The sequence below is a fragment of the Theropithecus gelada genome, chromosome 11 (assembly GCF_003255815.1).
Source record: "Theropithecus gelada isolate Dixy chromosome 11, Tgel_1.0, whole genome shotgun sequence".
NCBI lineage: Eukaryota > Metazoa > Chordata > Mammalia > Primates > Cercopithecidae > Theropithecus > Theropithecus gelada.
The window spans coordinates 15,412,349-15,432,876 of NC_037679.1; the positions used below are offsets into that span (position 1 = coordinate 15,412,349).

The 20,528-nt window shown below is 48.2% G+C and overlaps 1 protein-coding gene and 1 non-coding gene across 3 annotated transcripts; both read right to left on the reverse strand.

Annotated features, from left to right (window-relative positions):
• Nucleotides 1–1,158: 1,158 nt before the first annotated feature.
• On the reverse strand, nucleotides 1,159–20,409 carry STAT2 (signal transducer and activator of transcription 2). Of its 2 annotated transcripts, none has more exons than XM_025401623.1 (24): nucleotides 20,193–20,409; nucleotides 16,403–16,540; nucleotides 16,094–16,247; nucleotides 15,669–15,752; nucleotides 15,403–15,492; nucleotides 15,236–15,311; nucleotides 14,734–14,819; nucleotides 14,422–14,570; nucleotides 11,198–11,356; nucleotides 11,004–11,096; nucleotides 10,733–10,792; nucleotides 10,316–10,336; nucleotides 10,000–10,093; nucleotides 9,490–9,537; nucleotides 9,326–9,409; nucleotides 9,038–9,136; nucleotides 8,800–8,935; nucleotides 8,628–8,680; nucleotides 8,407–8,501; nucleotides 6,375–6,511; nucleotides 5,998–6,180; nucleotides 5,707–5,764; nucleotides 3,408–3,718; nucleotides 1,159–3,108 (listed from the first exon to the last, which is right to left on the reverse strand). In XM_025401623.1, the coding sequence occupies exons 2-24, from the start codon at nucleotides 16,531–16,533 to the stop codon at nucleotides 2,966–2,968; spliced, it is 2,544 nt and encodes an 847-aa protein (XP_025257408.1). In that variant the 5' UTR covers nucleotides 16,534–16,540; nucleotides 20,193–20,409; the 3' UTR covers nucleotides 1,159–2,965. The 2 variants fall into 2 exon arrangements, with proteins under 2 accessions (XP_025257408.1, XP_025257407.1); XM_025401622.1 differs by having other exon boundaries at nucleotides 15,669–15,764.
• LOC112635666 lies at nucleotides 12,291–12,354 on the reverse strand. The gene has a single exon (XR_003122001.1). It is a non-coding gene; the product is annotated as a U7 small nuclear RNA (small nuclear RNA).
• Nucleotides 20,410–20,528: the final 119 nt, after the last annotated feature.

A 20,528-nucleotide genomic window follows, 5' to 3' on the forward strand; every position in this document is an offset into this window, starting at 1 on the left:
TATGAGTCTAATTTCTAGGCTCAATTGGGAAAGAGAAATTGATGGAAAAATAAAGCCAAGGGATTACAATATGCATCCCTTTCTTCTATTCTGAAGGGCTATGATGGAGAGAGATATTTTCTCATGACCCCCTGGTGTATAGAATAACTGGGATCTCTTTAGTATTAATTCCTATATGGCTGAGCAAGCAGAATGGGATTACCAGATTAGGAAGTGGGGTTATACCTAAGGGTCACTTGCTCCCTGATCCAGTGTCTCCTTCCCTGCTTTCTTGGCCAAGGGTGTATCTGGCCAAAGACAGGGGTCCTGATCACTGCAGGATCAAAAGTCAGAGTTCAGTTTTGAGCAGGAAGGGCATTCCAGGAAATGAAGGTAAATATCCCGGAACAATGGGACTCTCCCCTCAAAGGACATTTGGAGTCCCTTTGTTTCTTTTTTTTGAGATGGAGTCTCATTCTGTCTCCCAGGCTGGAGTGCAGTGGCGTGATCTCGGCTCACTACAACCTCCGCCTCCCAGGTTCAAGTGATTCTCTTGCCTCAGCCTCCCGAGTAGCTGGGATTACAGGCACATACCACCACGCCTGGCTAATTTTTGTATTTTTAGTAGAGACAGGGTTTCATCATGTTGGTCAGGCTGGTCTTGAACTCGTGACCTCAGGTGATCCACCCACCTCAGCCTCCCAAAGTGCTGGGATTACAGGCATGAGCCACCACGCCCAGCCTTGGAGTCCCTTTGGAAGTTTGGTAACTCAAGGGTAGCTTAAATTCTTTGATAAAAGAAAAGACGAAGGGAAGTGGCTAGTGATTATTTCCTTTCCTTTTTTTCCATAGTCACAGCATCAAAAATTGTGGGCTTTGAAGTCAGACAAATCCAGACAGGTTCCTGTCTTGGCTTTGCCAACAATCAGCTGAGTGACAATGAAACAGTTATATAACTACTCATCCCTCCCCCCACAATGCATATATACCTCCCAGCACCCCTAGAAGAGTCTAAGGGACAGGAGGGGCTACTCCAAACAGAAAGGGAAGAAGAAATATGACAAGAGGAACATAAAGGGGTGGATGGAAGAGAGGTCACAATTTTCTGACTTTATTCCTGTGCAGCTTGTTGGTATCCCTTTGTGAGCAGAGAAATAAAAGAGGTTCAGAGATGAGACATTTCCAGATCAGCACAAAGTTTATTAGCCATTGCTGCTCAGAAGAGCCCCCTTCTGAACAGGACTGTTCCTCTGACATAACAGACAAGAAACAGCCACCTGTGCAGGGCCTTTCATTTATATCTCAAGCTACATCAGGATGACATCTTAGAGCAATGTCAGTTGCCCCCTGGGGTTCCCTGGGAATAGCTAAGATGTGAGATTGTCCAGAGTCCTATGACAGACCTTCAGGGTTTTAAGTTCCACAGACTAGGTCTTTGTCCAGGTCCACAACCAAGGAATAGAAACCTTCCTTTCAGGTAAACAACATATTGCACAAAAAAGGGGGGGATTATAACATAATAGAGAAAGAGCTAAGACCCATTGCTTCTCCTCTGTAAAAACACCCAACTTTATCCAATACTATAAAAAGAAATTCCTGCCAGGCATGGTGGCTCACGCCTATAATCCCAGCACTTTGGGAGGCCGAGGTGGACAGATCACCTGAGGTCAGGAGTTCGAGACCAGCCTGACCAACATGGAGAAACCCCATCTCTACTAAAAATATAAAATTAGCTGGGCATGGTGGTGCAGATCTGTAATCCCAGCTAATTGGGAGGCTGAGGCAGGAGAGTCACTTGAACCCGGGAGTCGGAGGTTGCAGTAAGCCAAGATCACGCCATTGTACTCTAGCCTGGACAACGAGAGAAACTCCATCTCAAAAAAAAAAAAAAAAATTTCTGGCCAAGCACAGTGGCTCATGCCTATAATCCCAGCACTTTGGGAGGCCAAGGCGTGAAGCTCACTTGAGCCCAGGAGTTTAAGACTAGCCTGGGCAACGTAGCAAGACCCTGTCTCTAAAAAAAGAAAAAAAAAATAGGGCATGGTGGTGCATGCCATGGTCCCAGCTACCCAGGAGGCTGAGGTAGGAGGATTGCTTGAACCCAGGAGGTTGAGGCTGCGGTGAGCTGTGATTGCACCACTGCACTCTAGCCTAGGCAACAGAGTGAGACCCTGTTTCAAAAAAAAAAAAGCAATTCCTAAATTCCCAGCAATCCTACTATCCCTAGCCTCCAGGAGTGATCTGTCTGCTAAGCATTGAGAAAGTAGAGACTAGGTGGCATAAGCTAGTGTGCAAAACTTCACAGGCACATTAGATTGGCAGGATCATTTTATGGGAGAGGAACGGGTGCAGCCAGCTTAGGGGCAGAGTAGGGGAAGAGACTGGTAAGAAAAAGAGGTCTACTTCTATCCATCCCCTTCTTCAGGGTGGAGTTTCACATGGTAGGCTAAGGCAGAAAGCTCTCAACCCCTGCAGGAAAAGAAGAAATTCAGGGATTGAGTCAGGAGTGAAGGAAAGAAGAAAGGAAGTTATCCTAGACATGAAGGAATGGAAGAAAGAAATGGAGTCCTATCCTGTCTGTGCTCCCCACCAAGGGCCAATGCCAGTGTGCACCAGTTTAGCCTAACCAGCTATTAAAATGTTGAAATCCTTCCATACTGAAAAGAAGCCACTGCCCTGAGCCCTCCAAGTACCTGTCAACTGCCCTGGCCTGCCTCCAGGACCCCTATACCTCCCAGCACAGCAGGCAGCCTTCAGGAGCCTATTTAGACCTATGGCTTGGCATCTGTTCTGATTCATTGTTGTCCCTTCTGTGCCCATGTTATGCTTTCACCTCTCACTCCAATGGAGTCACACAGGCCTGAGTTTGAACAGTTAACATAGCTTGGAAGGGACACATGCCTGATTCCCATCCTTGGAGAACAACGTCATGCTATGAGGAGTAGGAAGGGCAAGAGATATGAAAAGAACAAAGGAAATGTGGTTCCTAGAAGTCAGAAGGCATCAAAGGTCCATCAGTGTAGAAGTGGCTGGGGCGGGAGACGTAAGCCTCATCCACGGTGTTCTGGCCAGCCAACAGTGGGTCACCATTCGGCATGACTTCTTCAATCTTTACACAGTTTCTGAAGACTAGGTAACCCAGAGAGAAAAGTGAGGCCCTGATCTTAGTTAGGAGTTCCCAACCCAGCAAGGAAAGGGAGGGAGGATGGCAGGAAAGGCCTGGGAAGAGCCTGAGGGGGAACTTGTGGGATCAAAGAGCAGGGAGGTGGGGGAAGGCATGTGTAATTCCAAAAAAAAAAAAAAGGAATCACAGAATGGACCTCTCTCCAATGAGGAGCTTGGAGCTCAGTTTTTTCTGTAATGGGAGAGGGAGAAGGGGTAGGAAAGGGAATGTGTGCCGTCTTCCATAGCTCTATTTCATCACTTACTTTCCATTGGCTCAGTGTTCAAATGTCTCAGATCACAGGGCAAATCTGGCTCTGGCACTGGCTGTGACACAGGTCCTCGGTCTGGCTCTGGCACTGTTTGTGATACCATGCATAGTGTGGGCTCCATTACAGGCTCCAGAGTGGACTCCAGCACAGACTCTAGCTCTGGCCCCAGATCCAGCCCTGCCTTCAGCAGTGGCTCTAAGTCGAGGCTGAGCTCTGGCTCTGGCGCCAGCCCTAGTTCCAGCTCTAACGACTCCAGCTCTGGCTCTAGCTTAAGCTCCAGCGGTTGTTGTAGTTCATCCACCTGTCTGGATACCCAAAGACAGACAAAGGGGCAGGGCTCAGTGGTTTAAATGAAAGAAGGAATGGTAGAACAAGAAGCAGCTAGTCTAAGAAGGCAGAAGAGCAGAGGGCTAAAGATCATGGAGTTCGGAATCAGGCCTCCTGGAGTTTGAATTCTGGCATTTACTAGCTGGGGGACCTTAGGCAAGTGTCCTAACTTTTCTGAGCCTCAGATTTATCATCTATAAATGAGAACAATACCTAGTAATTCTTGAGAGGCAGTAGGGTGGTTGAAAGCAGGGCTATGGAATCTAACAGACCTGTATCATTTATTAGCCATGTACCTTAGGTACAAAACTTGACTACTCTAAATCCAGTTCCTTAGCTGAAAACAGTAACAGTGTTTACTTCAAAGGACTATTTTGTAGATTCAATAAAATGAGAAAATAAACATAAACCATTTAGCCTAGTGCCTGGCACAAAATAAACTTTCAGGCCAGGCACGGTGGCTCACACCTGTAATCTAAGCACTTTGGGAGGCTGAGGCGAGCAGATCACTTGAGGCCAGAAGCTCAAGACCAGCCTGGCCAATTTGGTGAAACCCCGTCTCTACTAAAAATACAAAAGTTAGGCCGGGTACAGTGGCTCACGCCTGTAATCCCAGCACTTTGGGAGGCCAAGGTGGGCGGATCACGAGTTCAGGAGTTTGAGAGCAGCCTGGCCAATATGGTGAAACCCTGTCTCTACTAAAAATACAAAAATCAGCCAGGCGTGGTGGTGGTGCGTGCCTGTAGTCCCAGCTACTTGGGAGGCTAAGGCAGGAGAATCACTTGAACCTGGGAGGCGGAAGTTGCAGTGAGCTGAGATCGTGCCCCACTGCACTCCAGCCTGGGCAACAGGGCGAGACTCTGTCTCAAAAAAAATAAAAATTAACCAGGCATGGGTGGCGCTCGCCTGTAATCCCAGCTACTCAGGAGGCTGAGGCAGGAGAATTGCTTGAGCCTGGGAGGCGGAGGTTGCAATGAACTGAGACTGTGCCATTGCACTCCAGCCTGGGCAATGAGAGCGAGACTCTGTCTCAAAAAAAAAAAAAAAAACTATCCCCAGCCAAGTGCCAGAGCTCATTCCTATAATCCCAGCACTTTGGGAGGCCAAGGCAGGACACTGCTTGAGGCCAGGAGTTCAAGACTAGCCTGGGCAACATAGTGATACCCTATCCCTACAAAAAATTTTAAAAATTAGCTGAGTGTGGTGGCGTGTGCTTGTAGTCTCAGCTACTTGGGAGGCTGAGGCAGGAGCATCACTTCAACCCCTCGGTCAAGGCTGCAGTGAGTCATGATCGCACCACTGCACTCCAGCCTGGGTGACAGAGACCCTGTCTCAAAAAATATATATATAGGCGGGGCGTGGTGGCTCATGTCTATAATCCTAGCACTTTGGGAGGCCAAGGCGGGTGGATTGCTTGAGTCCAGGAGTTCAAGACCAGCCTGGGCAACATGGTAAGACCCCATCTCTACAAAAAACACAAAAAAAATTAGCTGAGTTTGGTGATCCATGCCTGTATTGCTTGAGCTCAGGAGGTCGAGGCTGCAGTGAGCCATGATCACACCACTGCACTCTAGCCTGGGCGACAGAGCGAAACCCTGTCTGGGAAAAAAAAAAAAAAGCTCCATGCTTGGCATCAAGTAGGTGCCCATTAACACCAGTCATTATGATCATTATTATCCAGAAACCCCTGTGGAGACAACCTAAGGATGGCAGCAGAAAAATATGAGATAGGAGAGACTAGAACTGGAAAAAACTAGAGTGGGCTAAGAGGGAGGGAAGGCTGGGGAGACTGGAATAGGGGCACGTTAGGAGAAGGCAGAAAGGAGAGACTGTGGGAATGGCAGGGCAGAGCAGCTGACCATCGTCCTGGTGCTCCACCCAGGAGCAGGTAATGCCCCCTTTTGACAATTCACTGAAGCACAGCCAAAAAGGACTAGGGAGGATGGGTGGAGAGTTTATATCTCACCTATTAGAGACCACAATGAGCCTGTGTTTCAGGTATTTCCTCCGTTCCTGGAGATTAACTGTGAGGAACATATATAAGAAGCAGAGAAGATCAGTGGGCCAGACACATAGCCTGAGGTTCCCCTCAGACGGTCCTGGCAGTCTCATCCCCATAGGAACCAGCAGTATCCCATGGACAAATCCCTTAACTCCTCTAGATATCCGTTTTCCCATGCTTGAAAGGAAGGAGTGGGATCTATGGATGTCTGAAGATCTCTGCAATCTAGCAATGAAGTATGTCAACAATTCCCACCTTTCTCCTGGTAGTAGCACCCAAAAGCTTCATCCCGGGGGATTCGGGGATAGAGGAAGCGCAGTGGGTTCTCAGGTATATTCTCCTCAGTGAGCAACTGGTAATGGCGGATGATTTCAGTCAGCGGGAGTGACTGCAGCACCTCCTTGGTGTACGGTTGCACAGAGTAGATGAGCACCTTGTCTGGAGAGTGAATGCAATAACAGGCAGGCTTGAGGGAAGAGGCCGGGCCTTGGAGCTCCCTGCTCTGGCTCCCCAGTCCCAAACCGGTTGAGGGATGCAGGACAGAGCCAGGGAAGCCAAGGGCAGGCAGAGGGGCAAGAGGGGAGCCAGGCAGAAAGGAGAGGCTGTGGGAATGGCAGGGCACAGCAGCTGACCATCATCCTGGTGCTCCACCCAGGAGCAGGTAATGCCCCCTTCTGACGATTCACTGAAGCGCAGTAGAAAGGTGCCAGAGATGGTTTTCTTCAGCAGCCGGCGCTCCTGGCTCCGACTCACAAAGCCCATGATGCGTCTGGAGCACAGAGAGCAGCTGTGAGCCGTCCCCCAACCCCCTGCCCCACCAGGCCCCTGCCTCCCTGCTCCCCTTGTATGGAGAAATAGCCTAGGTTTGGAACCCAGGTTTTGGACCAAGCTCTGCCACTTAGCTTTTTTATCTTTTACAAGTCACTTCACTTTGCTGACAACAGCGACCTTCCGAGGGTTTAAAGAGGTACGAAGATTCAGTGAGATCACACAGATGAACAGCACTCTTTTTTTTTTGGGAAAGAGGGTGTCATTCTGTCACCAGGCTGGAGAACACTGGCATGATACAGCTCACTGCTGCCTCCATGCCTCGACCTACTGGGCTCAAGCAATCTTCCCACCTCTCAGCCTCCAGAGTAGCTGGGACCACAGGTGCACACCACCATGCCTGGCTAACTTCTGTATTTTTGGTAGAGACGGGGTTTCACCATGTGGTTCAGGGTGGTTTTGAACGCCTGGGCTCAAGTGATCCATCTGCCTCAACCTCCCAAAATGCTAGGATTACAGGCATGAGCTACTGTGCCCAGCCATGAATAGCATTTTTTTTTCTTTTTTTTTTGAGGCCAAGTTTTGCTCTTGTTGTCCAGGCTACAGTGCAATGGCATGATCTCGGCTCACTGCAACCTCCACCTCCCGGGTTCAAGCGATTCTCCTGCCTCAGCCTCTTGAGTAGCTGGGATTACAGGCCTGCCAACATTCCTGGCTAATTTTTTTTATTTTCAGTAGAGATGGGGTTTCACCATGTTGGCCCGGCTGGTTCTGAACTCCTGACCTCAGGTGATCTGCCTGCCTTAGCCTCCCAAAGTGCTGGGATTACAGGTGTGAGCCACTGCGCCCAGCCATGAATAGCACTTTTTTTGTTTTGTTTTGTTTTGAGATGGAGTCTCGCTCTGTCACCCAGGCTGGAGTGCAATGGCACGATCTCGGCTCACTGCAACCTTCTCTCCTGGGTTCAAGCGATTCTCCTGCCTCAGCCTCCTGAGTAGCTGGGATTATAGGCACGCGCCACCATGCCCAGCTAATTTTTGTATTTTTAGTAGAGATGGGGTTTCACTATGTTACAGGCCAGGCTGGTCTCAAACTCCTGACCTCAGGTGATCCACCTCGGCCTCCCAAAGTGCTGGGATTACAGGCGTGGGCCATCGCGCCTGGTCATGAATAGCACTTTTTTTTTTTTTTTTTTTTTTTGAGACAGAGTCTCGCTCTGTTGCCCAGGCTGGAGTGCAGCGGTGCGATCTCGGCTCACTGCAAGCTCCGCCTCCCGGGTTCACGCCATTCTCCTGCCTCAGCCTCCCTAGTAGCTGGGACTACAGGCACCCGCCACCACGCCTGGCTAATTTTTTGTATTTTTAGTAGAGACAGGGTTTCACTGTGTTCACCAGGATGGTCTCGATCTCCTGACCTCATGATCCGCCTGCCTCGTCCTCCCAAAGTGCTGGGATTACAGGCGTGAGCCACCGCGCCTGGCATGAATAGCACTTTTAAAAGCCAAATGCTACACAAATTGGTAGGCAGTGTGGTGAAAAGAGCATGAGCTTGGGGTCACATAGGCCTGGGTTTGAATATCAACTCTGTCCCTTGGGTAAGTTCTTTAACTTCTCTGAAACTTAGTTTCCTCACTTGAAATGAAGATGGCAAAACCCACCACTCAGCATAGTCATAAGGATGAGATGAGAGAATTAATGAAGAGCGCGCATCAGGCTCTGGAATGCAGGAGATGCTTCACAAACACTGTCTATGGCTATCATTGTTAACAAATGTGAGGAGACATGGCCTCACGCCTGTCTTTGCTCTCTCTCCCTGCTTGCCACATGAGGGCGCATAGACTCCACTCTCAAGCCCAGAAAGCACAAGCCCAGGAGACAAGGTGGACCAAGGCCTTACCCATCATTCCAGAGATCCTTCAGGTGGTCATGTACCAACTCCAGAATTTTGTCCAGCCATGTCCAGAATGGTAGCTTGCCAGGAGGGCTCTCTCGCTGGAGGAGGAATGGAAAGGTAGCAAGAGCTGAGGAGTTGCCCCTGGTGTAGGGAAGGAGGGACATGGGAAGGCCAGTATTTGGAATGTGGGCTAGATCTAGCTCCACAGGAATTCAGGGAGTTACCTTAGTGAAGTCAGCCCAGGACAATAATGGATCCTCAGTTCTACAGTTTTGCCCTGTGGGACAGATAGCCACAGACAGATGATGAGGGAAGCCAGGGGTCCTGGGATAGATAGGACAGAGGGACAGGAAAGACTAAGGCTGGGGAAAGGTTGAGAGAAAAGGAAATCTGTACCGAACAGCTTGTTTCTCAGCATGCTCAGCTGGTCTGAGTTGAGGCCTCGGCCAACATAGGAGGAGAACTGCCAACTGAGAGCGGGGCCCAGCAAGCTCCAGGGGGCTTTGGGGGGGTTGGAGAAGAACTGCTGGTTCTGCAGGGGTGGGAGGAGTGCAGGCTGGCTCAGAAGAAGCCTATCACACCAAGCTTCCACACCCCTCCTCTCCCCACTTGACCTGTCGGCCCCACTCCCTACCTGAAGGTTTGGGCTGAGCAAATTGAACCAGAGAACTGAAGCCCAGGCAATTGAGAGCTGGTTCATGTTGGAAATAATCACCACAGGGAGGGTGTCCGTCTGGGGAGAAGACAGGAGTCACACAGAGGGATGTGATGTTTCTAGCTGCAGGTATTTGTTAGAGGAAAGGAGTGCTAATCCACCCCAAGAGGCTTCTTCCAAAGAAGCCTTTCTTCTTTCTTCTTTATCCCCTCCTTATGCCTTCTTCCAAAACTGCTTTCTCTCTCCTTGCCCTCCATTTTCACTCACTTTCAGCTCCTGCTTCAGACCCTGGTAGGTATATTTGACCGTGAAGCTGATGATGTGCAGTTCCTCTGTCACACCTAGTGGCCCCTGGGACAGCCAAAGACATAGTCATCAGAAGGCCCTTTGGCAAGTTCCCCCTGCCCCCGAGTCCTCTGTACAGGCCTCACCTTATTGCTGCCCTTTCCTGAACCACCTGAACGTTGTTCCACCAGAGTCTGTGAATTGAGGGGAAGGAGAGAAAATGCCAGAGTGGGCACCCTAGGGTCCCTGGAACTCCTGTTTGGCTTCAAGACCCCTCAAGCCCTGGGAACTTCCCCCAACCCCTGTTCCTTTGGACTAAAAGCAGGCCAGGTGTGGTGGCGCATGCCTGTGATCCCAGCACTTGGGGACACTGAGGCGGGTGGATCACCTGAGGTTAGGAGTTTGAGACCAGCCTGACCAATATGGTGAAACCCTGTCTCTACTAAAAATACAAAAATTAGCCAGGCATGGTGGCATGTGCCTGTAGTCTCGGCTACTCAGGAGGCTGAGACAGGAGAACCGCTTGAACCTGGAAGGCGGAGGTTGCAGTGAGCCAAGATCGCACCACTGCACTCCAGCTTGGGGGACAGAGTGAGACTCTATCTCAAAAAAAAATAAAAATAGTAATAAAAGCATAGGTCACAAACTATTCTTACCAGGTAACCAAAGTCCCAAATCAAACCCTGACTCTGCCCCTTCTCGGGGGTCAAAGTTTTCTGGTTTGAAGTCAGAATGTTGAACTTCCGGAAGCTGTTCCAGGAGGAAGAAGATACATGGAGATAAGGAACAGAATTACTCTAAAAACTCAGCAGAAAAAAAAACAGAAGTTCCACTTCATTTCAGATCTCGCCATCTCCCTTTGTCCATATCCCAAATCCCCCTCCTCCTTGTTTGTGCCACCAGGGATGCCGAATGTGGTTCTGCAGGTCGTGCAGTGTACAGATGTTTGCAGTGTCCTTGTCAAGCACCTACCCTTGTAATTGAGGAGGATTCCTGAAAAGAAATAAATTTTAAAAAAATCATCGGGCAAAAGAGTATGGAAGTTAGGAGTTTGGTCTTTGGGATCAGATAGACCTGGGTTCAAACCTGACTTGAGCTCACTAGCTATGTGTTCTTGAGAAGAGATGTAATCAGTCTCTCTAAGCCTGTATCTTTGTTTGTACGGTGCACCGGTAATAGTTAATTCATGGGGTTGGTATGACAATTAAATGAGTACCTGACATGCTGCATGTCACAAAGTAAGTGTTCAACAAAAGAAATGAATTATAATTTCTATGAGATAGGAACGGAAGGAGGAAGAAGATAGCCCTAGAACCTGTTGTGAAGAATGAGTATCTCCTCCACCCCAGCAGCCCATGTCCTGGCCACCCTTCACCTGCTCCAATTTACCTGTCAATGGAGACTTCCACAGTCAGTGACTCATTGCCTTCCTGGAGTCTCACCAGCAGCCTGTGGGAAGGAAGGGGGATAGGGGAAAGTGGTCAACCTCAACCTTCTGGATAGGCCAGATGTTTGAAAAAGAGAAGAGGGATTATAAGAGGTAGGGTGACTGAGAGGAAAGAGAGAAGAAAAAGCCAAGAGTGGGAAGAGCTGTAAAGCCAGAAAATACAAAGTGGCAGGGTTGGAAAAAGCAAGCAGGAATGAGTTCTGGAATGCCAACCTTGTTCGGACGGTGAACTTGCTCCCAGTCTTGAGGATGAGGGGTCGATGGGGAGTTTGGGGCATGCAGGGCTGGGTTTCTACCACAAAAGCTCTGAGGAGAGAGAGGTGTGGAAAGAATATATAGCTCAGTATCTGTAAGAATGGCTTCCCTTGTTCCTTCTTTCCCCCAGGGTTCCTGCCTGGCCTCTAGACCTGTGGAGCAGACGCTGTAGCAACTCTGTGACCTGGGCGTTGCGTAGGTCCACCCCTTTGATCAGAGGGTCATCCTGATAGCTAACCAGGCAACTCAGTCCCTTCAGCTCCTTCAGCAGCTGCCTCAGGTGAAACAACAGCTTTGCTCCAGCTGTGAACCTGGGTGATAAAATTCAGGAAGAAGGAATCCATGAGTTTCCTGGATTCCCCCATCCAGGTTCCAAGACCTCTCCATAAATACGTGAAGAGTCAGAAACTGACTTGGGGGTGGGGGGAGAAGAATCCAGGAAGCATATAAAGGATTATTCAACATGATTCATAATCTAAGAAATGAAAATCGAAGCTATTTTCACATATAAAACTGCTAACAGATTTAACATAACAGCTTTCATATGCTATGTACAACTTATATTAAGCCCTTTCCACATATTAACACATTCAATCCTCAAAACAACCTCTGAGGCAGGTACTATTATTATCCCCACATTACAGATGATAAAACTGAGGCACAGAAAGGTTAAGTGACTTGCTCAAGGTCATACAACTAGTAAGGGATGAAGCTTGTATGTGATCCCAGGCAGTCCCATTGTACAACTCACACTTTTTTTTTTTTTTGAGACAGAGTCTTACTTGTCGCCCAGGCTGGAGTGCAATGGCGTGATCTTGGCTCACTGCAACCTCCACCTCCTGGATTCAAGAGATTCTCTTGCCTCGGCCTCCTGAGTAGCTGGGATTACAGGTGTGTACCACCACGCCCGGCTAATTTATATATATATATATTTTTTTTTAGTAGAGACGGGGTTTTGCCATGTTGGCCAGGCTGGTCTCGAACTCCTGACCTCAGGTGATCCACCCGCCTCAGCCTCCCAAAGTGCTGGGATTACAAGCGTGAGCCACTGCACCCAGCCCCAACTCACATTTTTAACTACTGTACTTTACTGTTTCTATAATTAAAAATGATAATAATCAGCAATGTGGTGACAGGAAAACAACCAAACACTACACATGAGAAAACAGATCCGATCGGGACAACTATTCTGGGAAACATTTGCAACTATCTTTTTTTTTTTTTGGTGGGGGTGAGGGTGGGGGTGGAGGTGGTTTCTGGCAAAAACTTGAAAGCCTGCTAGACAAATTCTAAAAGAGCTGTAACACCTGGAACTATTTTTTAAAAAGCCTCCCCAGCTGACATGGTGGTTCACACCTGTAATCTCAGCACTTTGGGAGGCAAAGGTGGGCAGATCACTTAAGGCCAAGCACTCTGGCCTGGGAGATGGAGACAGACCCTGCCTCAATCAGTCAATCAATCAATCAATCAATGCATGCATGCATGCTGGTCCTGTACCGTAAGTACTATATGCCTGTTTTTCAATCTACCTGAGCAATTATGGTATTTTTTTATCTACTTTTTTTTTTTTTTTTTTTTGAGACGGAGTCTCGCTCTGTCACCCAGGCTGGAGTGCAGTGGCCGGATCTCAGCTCACTGCAAGCTCCGCCTCCCGGGTTCCCGCCATTCTCCTGCCTCAGCCTCCCGAGTAGCTGGGACCACAGGCGCCCGCCACTTCGCCCGGCTAGTTTTTTGTATTTTTTAGTAGAGACGGGGTTTCACTGTGTTAGCCAGGATGGTCTCGATCTCCTGACCTCGTGATCCACCCGTCTCGGCCTCCCAAAGTGCTGGGATTACAGGCTTGAGCCACCGCGCCCGGCCTACTTTTTTTTTTTTAAAGAGGTGAGGGTCTTGCTATATTGGTCAGGCTGACCTCAAACTCCTGGACTCAAGCACTCTTTCTGCCTCAGCCTCCTCAGTAGCTGGGTATTATGGTATGTGTACATATATACTTTTAGAGACAGGGTCTCGTTCTGTTGTCCAGGCTGGACTGCAGTGGTATAATCATGGCTCACTGCAGCCTCGAACACCTGGGCTCAAGCAGTCTTCCCACCTCAGCCTCCTGAGTAGCTGGAGACTACAGGCGTGTGCCACCATGCCTAATTTCTTTTTTTTTTTTGAGACGGAGTCTCGCTCTGTCACCCAGGCTGGAGTGCAGTGGCGCGATTGCGGCTGAGCTCTGCCTCCCGAGTTCAAGCGATTTTCCTGCCTTAGCCTCCCGAGTAGCTAGGAATATAGGCATGCGCCACCACACCCGGCAAATTTTTGTATTTTAGTAGAGATGGGGTTTCACCACATTGGCCAGGCTGGTCTTGAACTCCTCACCTCAAGGGATCTGCACACCTTGGCCTCCCACAGTGCTGGGATTACATGCATGAGCCACTGCGTCTGGACATGCCTAATTAAAAAAAAAAAATTTTTTTTTTGTAGAGATGGGGTCTTGTTATGTTTCCCGGGCTGATCTCAAACCCCAAGCCTGAAGTGATTCTCCTGCCTCAGGCTTCCAAAGCACTAGGATAACATGCATGAGCCACCATGACTGGCCTGGTATATTTTTAAAAGTCTAAATTATAATAAATTTTTAAAGCCAGGCACAGTGGCTCACGTCTGTAATCCCAGCACTTTAGGAGGCTGAGGCAGGCGGATCACGAGGTCAGGCGATCGAGACCATCCTGGCTAACACGGTGAAACTCCGTCTCTACTAAAAATACAAAAAATTAGCCAAGCATGGTGGCGGGCACCTGTAGTATCAGCTACTCGGGAGGCTGAGGCAGGAGAATGGCGTGAACCCGGGAGGCGGAGCTTGCAGTGAGCCGAGATCATACCACTGCACTCCAGCCTGGGCGACAGAGTGAGACTCCATCTCAAAAAAAAATTATATATATATACACACACACATATGTATAAAAAATACTGTTAAGTTTAAAAAAACTCATAGGTTTCAAAATAGTATGAACAATATGATTCCATTTTTGTTTAATAAGTTAGATAATAGGTAATTTTCTCTTCCTCCTTCCTTCCTTCCTTTCTTGTCATTGTATTCATTGCAGTAAAATATATATCTATATACATATATAGATATATATTTCTGGGTGATTAAAAAGGAAGAAAAAATCAGATTGTGGGTTAATTCATTCCTTTCCCTGAAGGAGACTGGGCTCTGGGCTCCCCGGGTGGTGAGGATGAGGAGTAGAATAGAGCTGCAGTCAGCAGGGAGCAGGGCTCATTCTGGGGTGCAGAGACCAATAGAGAACAGTATATCTTGCTATATGCAGGGCACTGCAACTTACAAATCACAGTGCGTGGCAAGGACAAGGGTTGGGGTGGTACCTCTCACCATTTCTCCAGCTGTTCCAACCCGTGGTCAATGGGAGCTCTAATGCAGGCTTTTTGCTGCTGGGCTTTCCACTCTTCCAACTTTGGCAGTAGTAGCTCGATTAGGGTAGTTAATCGGCCTAGCAGTGCTTTGGAGGCATCCAGCACCTCCTAGGAAAGAGATAATGTGAGTGTTGAGCATCTCTCTCTTTCACCCTCCACTACCCAACTGGGGATGAAGAAACAAAGAAGCCAGTGCTAGAGGACCAGGGTCCCCACATCCCTCATTTTTCCAGGTCCCTGTTGCCCACACGTTCTGTCCTCTGCCTCCCACCTTTCTCCTTTTGTCCAGTTCATTGAGAGTTTCCTGCAGAATCTGCTGCTCTTTTTTCTGATGGGAGTCCAGAGAAGGTGTCTTCCCTGGATGGTGGGAACAGGAGTCAGTCCAGGGGTTCTTTCCTCTCCTTCCTGACTGGGGTCTCAGTTGGATTCAGGAAGGAGGAATTTTGTGGAGGAAGAAAGGGAAACCAAAGTACAGGCACCCGTGGGACCCTCAGGCAAATTCTGAATGGTCATGCTTGGACCAGACACCCCCTCAAATAAAACACTGTTAGTTTTCCATGCATTTCCTCAACATTTACTGTCTCCCAGCTACACCTCCAGCTCAACCTCCACAGAACACCCTGGCACTTCCAGCTTTGCATGGCAGCAGGACTGTAGTCAGTGGGGTGTGTCTGACAGTGACTACTGCTCATTGGAGCTTTCTCCTGTTCACTTCCAGCTCTGGCTTCTCAGCAGGCACTTATCTTTCTCCAGCCCCTCAATGTGCTTCCTACCTTTGGCCTGGATCTTATATCGGAAGGAGAAGACATCCTGCTGGTCTTTCAGTTGGCTGATGGATTTTACCAGCTTCTGCAGAGGGGAGAGGACCCCAATGAGGCTGCTTTTCAGGGAGGTATTAGACTGAACGCTGCCCACCCTAACTCCTACCACATCTACTAACCTCCATCATAGCCCTTAAATCCAGGATTCGGGATTCAATCTCATGTTGCTGGCTCTCCACAGGTGTTACGAGAGCTGGCTCTCCTTGCTCCTGAAAAAAGAGGCTCTGAGCATGTTTTAACTCTGGCCTTTCATGCCTTAAGTTCAGGCCTGAAATCATACCACAGGATGTTGGGGGGGATGCTGTTGTGAGACAACTCCCTGAGTGCTTTCCATGGTTCGTCTCTATTTCAGGAGTTTCCAACAATACCACTGAATTGTCCTCACCGGTTGAGCCCTCTGAGCCTGGATCAAAATTCTTTTTTCTTCCAGAAGGAGGTTAAAGATCATCTCAGCCAATTGGGTAGGGCCCTGGGAAAAGGCCTAGAATAGGAAAACAGAAAAGTATTGATCCAATTCAACCACTCTCAATGACCTATCATCCTAGACCTTCCCCACCAATGTCCACAGTGTTTCTTCCTCCTTCGGGGTTCCTAGCCCTTTTTCTTTTCACCATAGCATCCTCCCAACAGTGTCATGTATATGCAGCCCTCCTCTCTGCTAGTAATTCCCCAAGTCCAGACTCTGTCCTTCTTTCCCCAGATTTGTCCCTGTCTCCCTTTGCACCTCCAGGTACTATTCCATTCTCCAAATCCTACTCCTCTATACTCAGCTCCCAGTGCTACCTCATTGCTCTCAACCCTTCCAAGTACCTGAATGTCCCGGCAGAATTTCCGCAAATTGTGCTTCAGCAACAAGGAGTCTGGGTCCTGGCTGCAACGGCCACACTCATAGTTCAGCTGATGCAAGAAGTGGAAGAATAGCATGGTAGCCTTGGAATCATCATTCCCGAGTACAGCTTCCTGCCTGGGAACCAGGAATAAGAAGGATTAGTGTCTCTGCAGTCTTACTGTAATCCTGAGGCTTTCCAACCCCCTCCCGCCATTAATGATTCCAGGATCCTGGGGGCCCAGAAGTAAGGCACCACCTTTCTCATTCCCCCAACTTCCTGAAGGCCTCACCAGTTCTGGTCTTCAATCCAGACAGCCAAGTACTGTCGAATGTCCACAGGCAGGAGACTGCGTGAGTAAAGCTGGTGCAGCTGGTCCTGAAAGGGGCTGTCAAGATTCTGCAGCATTTCCCACTGTGCCATTTGGGCTCTGCATCAGAAAGATGAGGGTTCCCAACTGGATATTTTGCTGGACTAAATCATCCATAGTTTCATGATTGTTCATTATTACTAATTTAAAATGTTTAAATTATACAAGTAATAAAAATATTGAAAACATTAAAGTCTATGTTGACCCTACTCCTAATCTTGGTTTTTCCCCTCCTCTCCAGAAGTAACCACTGCTATCAGTTTGGTGCATATTCTTCCAGGGAGTGCTACTGGTTGAGTATCTGCTATTCCAAGCATTTTGGATTTCAGATTTGTCCAGATTTTGGAATATCTGCATTACTTACCAGTTGAGCATCCCTAATCCAAAACTCTGCAATCTGAAATGGTCCAAAATCTAACTTTTTGAGCACCCACATGATGCTCAAAGGAAATGCTCACTGGAAAACTGTGGAACCCAATTTTTCAGATTAGAAATGCCTAATCTGTATACATATATATATATTTTTTTAGATGGAGTCTCATTGTGTTGCCCAGGCCGGAGTGAAGTGGCATGATCTTGGCTCACTGCCAACCTCCATCCCCCTGGTTCAAGCGATTCTTCTGCTTCAGCTTCCTGAGTAGCTGGGATTACAGGTGCCCACCACCATGCCCGGCCAATTTTTATATTTTTTTTAGTAGAGATGGGGTTTTGCCATGTTGGCCACGCTGGTCTCAAACTCCTGACCTCAGGTGATCCAATCACCTCGGACTCTGAAAGTGCTAGGACTACAAGCATGAGCCACTGTGGCCCCAACCTGTATTTTTTTTTTTTTTTTTTTTTTTTGAGATGCAGTCTCGCTCTGTCGCCCAGGCTGGAGTGCAGTGGCTGGATCTCAGCTCACTGCAAGCTCCGCCTCCTGGGTTCATGCCATTCTCCTGCCTCAGCCTCCCGAGTAGCTGGTACTACATGCCCCCGCCACCATGCCTGGCTAATTTTTTTTGTATTTTTAGTAGAGACAGGGTTTCACCGTGTTAGCCAGGATGGTCTTGATCTCCAGACCTCGTGATCTGCCCACCTCAGCCTTCCAAAGTGCTGGGATTACAGGTGTGAGCCACCGCACCCAGCCGGCCCCAACCTGTATTTTAATAGCTTCAGTAAGTGGGCCTTTGTGCTTTAATGGGAATTTTCTTTTCTTTTTTTTTTTTTTTTTTCAAGACAGGGTCTCACTTGGTCACCCAGGCTGGAGTGCAGTGGCATGATCTTGGCTCACTGCAGCTTTGATCTCTCAGGTTCAAGCGATTCTCTGCCTCAGCCCCTCAAGGAGCTGGGACTACAGGAGTGTGCTATCACGCCAGCTAATTTTTTGTAGAGATAGGATTTTGCCATGTTGCCCAGGCAGATCTCAAACTCCTGAGCTCAAGTGATCTGCCTGCTTCAGCCTTCCAAAATGCTGGGATTACAGGCATGAGCCACCATAACCAGCCTAATGGTAATTTTCAAACACACACTAAAGCAGAGTGACTAGTACAAGGATCACCATCCAGCTTTAACAAACTACTGTTTCCACTATCTTATTTCATCTATCTCTCTAATTCATTTATTTTGCATTTATGTGTTTGTTGTTTATATTTGTTTATGCTAAACAAATATAAGCATTTAAAGATCAGTGTTGATGTTAAGTATTTATTACAGCATGATCCCTGCTGGCCCTGAAGCTTTTTTTTTTTTTTTTTGAGATGGAGTCTTGCTCTGTCACCCAGGCTGGAGTGCAGTGACATGATCTCCGCTCACTGCAAACTCTGCCTCCCGAGTTGAAGGGATTCTCCTGGCTCAGCCTCCTGACTAGCTGGGATTACAGTCGCCCACCACCATGCCCTGCTAATTTTTGTATTTTTAGTAGAGATGGGGTTTCACCATGTCATCCAGGCTGGTCTGGAACTTCTGACCTCAGGTGATCTGCCCACCTTGGCCTCCCAAAGTGCGGGGATTAGAGGTGTGAGCCACCGTGCCCGGCCACCTGAAGCTTTTTTAGGAGCTAAATCTTTTTGGAGGTTAGGTAAGTACACCCTATAAACTGCCCTCCATATAGGAAGGAGGAGCTCCATGCTAGAAGACATCTAAATGCTATGCAACGGGTTGCTCAGTCCCTAAGAATATAACACGTTTATGACCTGTGAATCTTGAATATGATTATAAGTTATCAACTTTGTGAGATCCTGAAACTTCACTTAAATTTTTTTTGTTTTTTTTTTTTTTTGGCAGGGCACAGTGGCTCATGCCTGTAATTCCAGCACTTTGGAAGAGGCGGGAGGATCACTTGAGGTCAGGAGTTCAAGACCAGCCTGGCCAATGTGAAATCCTATCTCTACTAAAAATACAAAAAAATTAGCCAGGCATGTTGGTGGGCACCTGTAATCCCAGCTACTCAAAAGGCTGAGGCAGGAGAATGGCCTGTACCCAGGAGGCAGGGGTTACAGTAAATGGAGATCACATCACTGCACTCCAGCCTGGGAGACAGAGTGCAGTCTCTGAATCAAAACAACAACAATGAATTGGCTTTTGCCTGTCACCAAGCAGGCTGTGCCTTGCATCTTTCTCCCCACTGTTCCCTGCTGGCTGCCATCTGGTGTCTATTTAGGAAACTGAAACTTAAGCTTGTTGCAGCCTGAGCCTAACAGAATTCATGCACATTAGTGGTCTAAAAAGGTCACATGATTTTATTACAAAGTAAAAAGAAATGCTTGGGGTGGTATAGTCTTCTACTAACATGAATAACATCAGCTGCCCTTCTACCTCCAGCAGGAACAAGGGAAGGGAGGGATTGGGCAGGGGCTATTTTCATTTTAACCCTTTTAGTAGTGCTTGATTTTTAAAACTATGTGTCTGTATTGCTTTCATGATACAAAAAAATATAAGTTAAAAAAATGATTAGGTGGCCAGGCATGGTGGCTCATGCCTGTAATCCCAGCACTTTGTGAGGCCCACAAGACGGGAGGATGGCTTGAGCTCAGTCAGGAGTTTGAAACCGAGCCTGGGCAACATACTGAGATTCCATCTCTAAAATAATAATAATAATAATAATAATAATGAGGTCCCAATTCTTGAGGATTTAAGTGTCTGATATTAAAGGAGCAAGTCAGCAAAGATTCAAATATGAAAACAAAACAAAAAACCTGGTCTCCCCGAATGGATTGCAAACACTGAGGTTAAGAGCTAAAACAATTTTTTCTCATTATCTCTCACTCTTAAGCACATATTTTGCACTCAAGAAGCTTTTCTGAAATGAACTGAATTTTGTGTGTGACCTTAGGCCATGTTTCATCTTTCAGTAGCTTATACTTTTTAACAAAACAAATAAAGACGATAGATTTATCTATCTTTGTTTTTAGATTTATCTATCTTTGAACATCGTTTTTAGGTGAAGATAAAAAATAATGCAGAGCAGAGTAACGTCAGATACCGAACCAACAATGCCAGATTCCGGGTCTCGGAAGCTGCAGGGCAGTTTTCGGGGAGGGGCATTAGGGTTGGGGAGATAGGCTGGACAGGAGAAGATCGAGAACCGAGCAGGCGACAGACAGCTCCTTTTTCAACCTGGGGACAGAAGCTGCCCCCTCCAGGGCGTAACTCCTGGGGCCAGTCGCCCTTCCCTGGGAGGAACTCTCACTCTCACCCCCACCCCTACCTCAGCACACCCTCTCAGGGCCCGTACCTGATTAGGGTTGCAGTCCCCGCGCCCTCCACTGGCTCTGTTCGCGACTTTCCGTCCGTAGAAGGAGTTCGGGTACTAGAGCCTCAGGCCCCGCCTACAACTTCGGCCTACACCCTCGGACCCGCCCCCTTGTAGTTGGCAGCGGAAGTCCGGAGCGGCCCCATTCCCAGTCGCCACCCCGACACTGGCTGCCACTCAGTCAAGCCCTTCCCAGACTGCGAGCTCACTGGCGCCGCCGCAACTACACCCCCCCCGCGGGGCGGGACAAGCTGAGCCGAAACCACACCTGCAGCTCCAGCGATTGGTGGAGAAGTTCAAGTAGGCACTTTCTACGAG

Excerpts from the sequence above, each read along its gene's own strand:
- STAT2 (XM_025401622.1), bottom strand. The coding sequence starts at position 16,533 with ATGGCACAGTGGGAAATGCTGCAGAATCTTGACAGCCCCTTTCAGGAC. Across the intron at positions 14,820-15,235 it reads ATATAAGATCCAGGCCAAAG|GGAAGACACCTTCTCTGGAC; the intron begins GTAGGAAGCACA and ends CCCACCATCCAG. Across the intron at positions 3,109-3,407 it reads GAACACTGAGCCAATGGAAA|TCTTCAGAAACTGTGTAAAG; the intron begins GTAAGTGATGAA and ends TGGGTTACCTAG.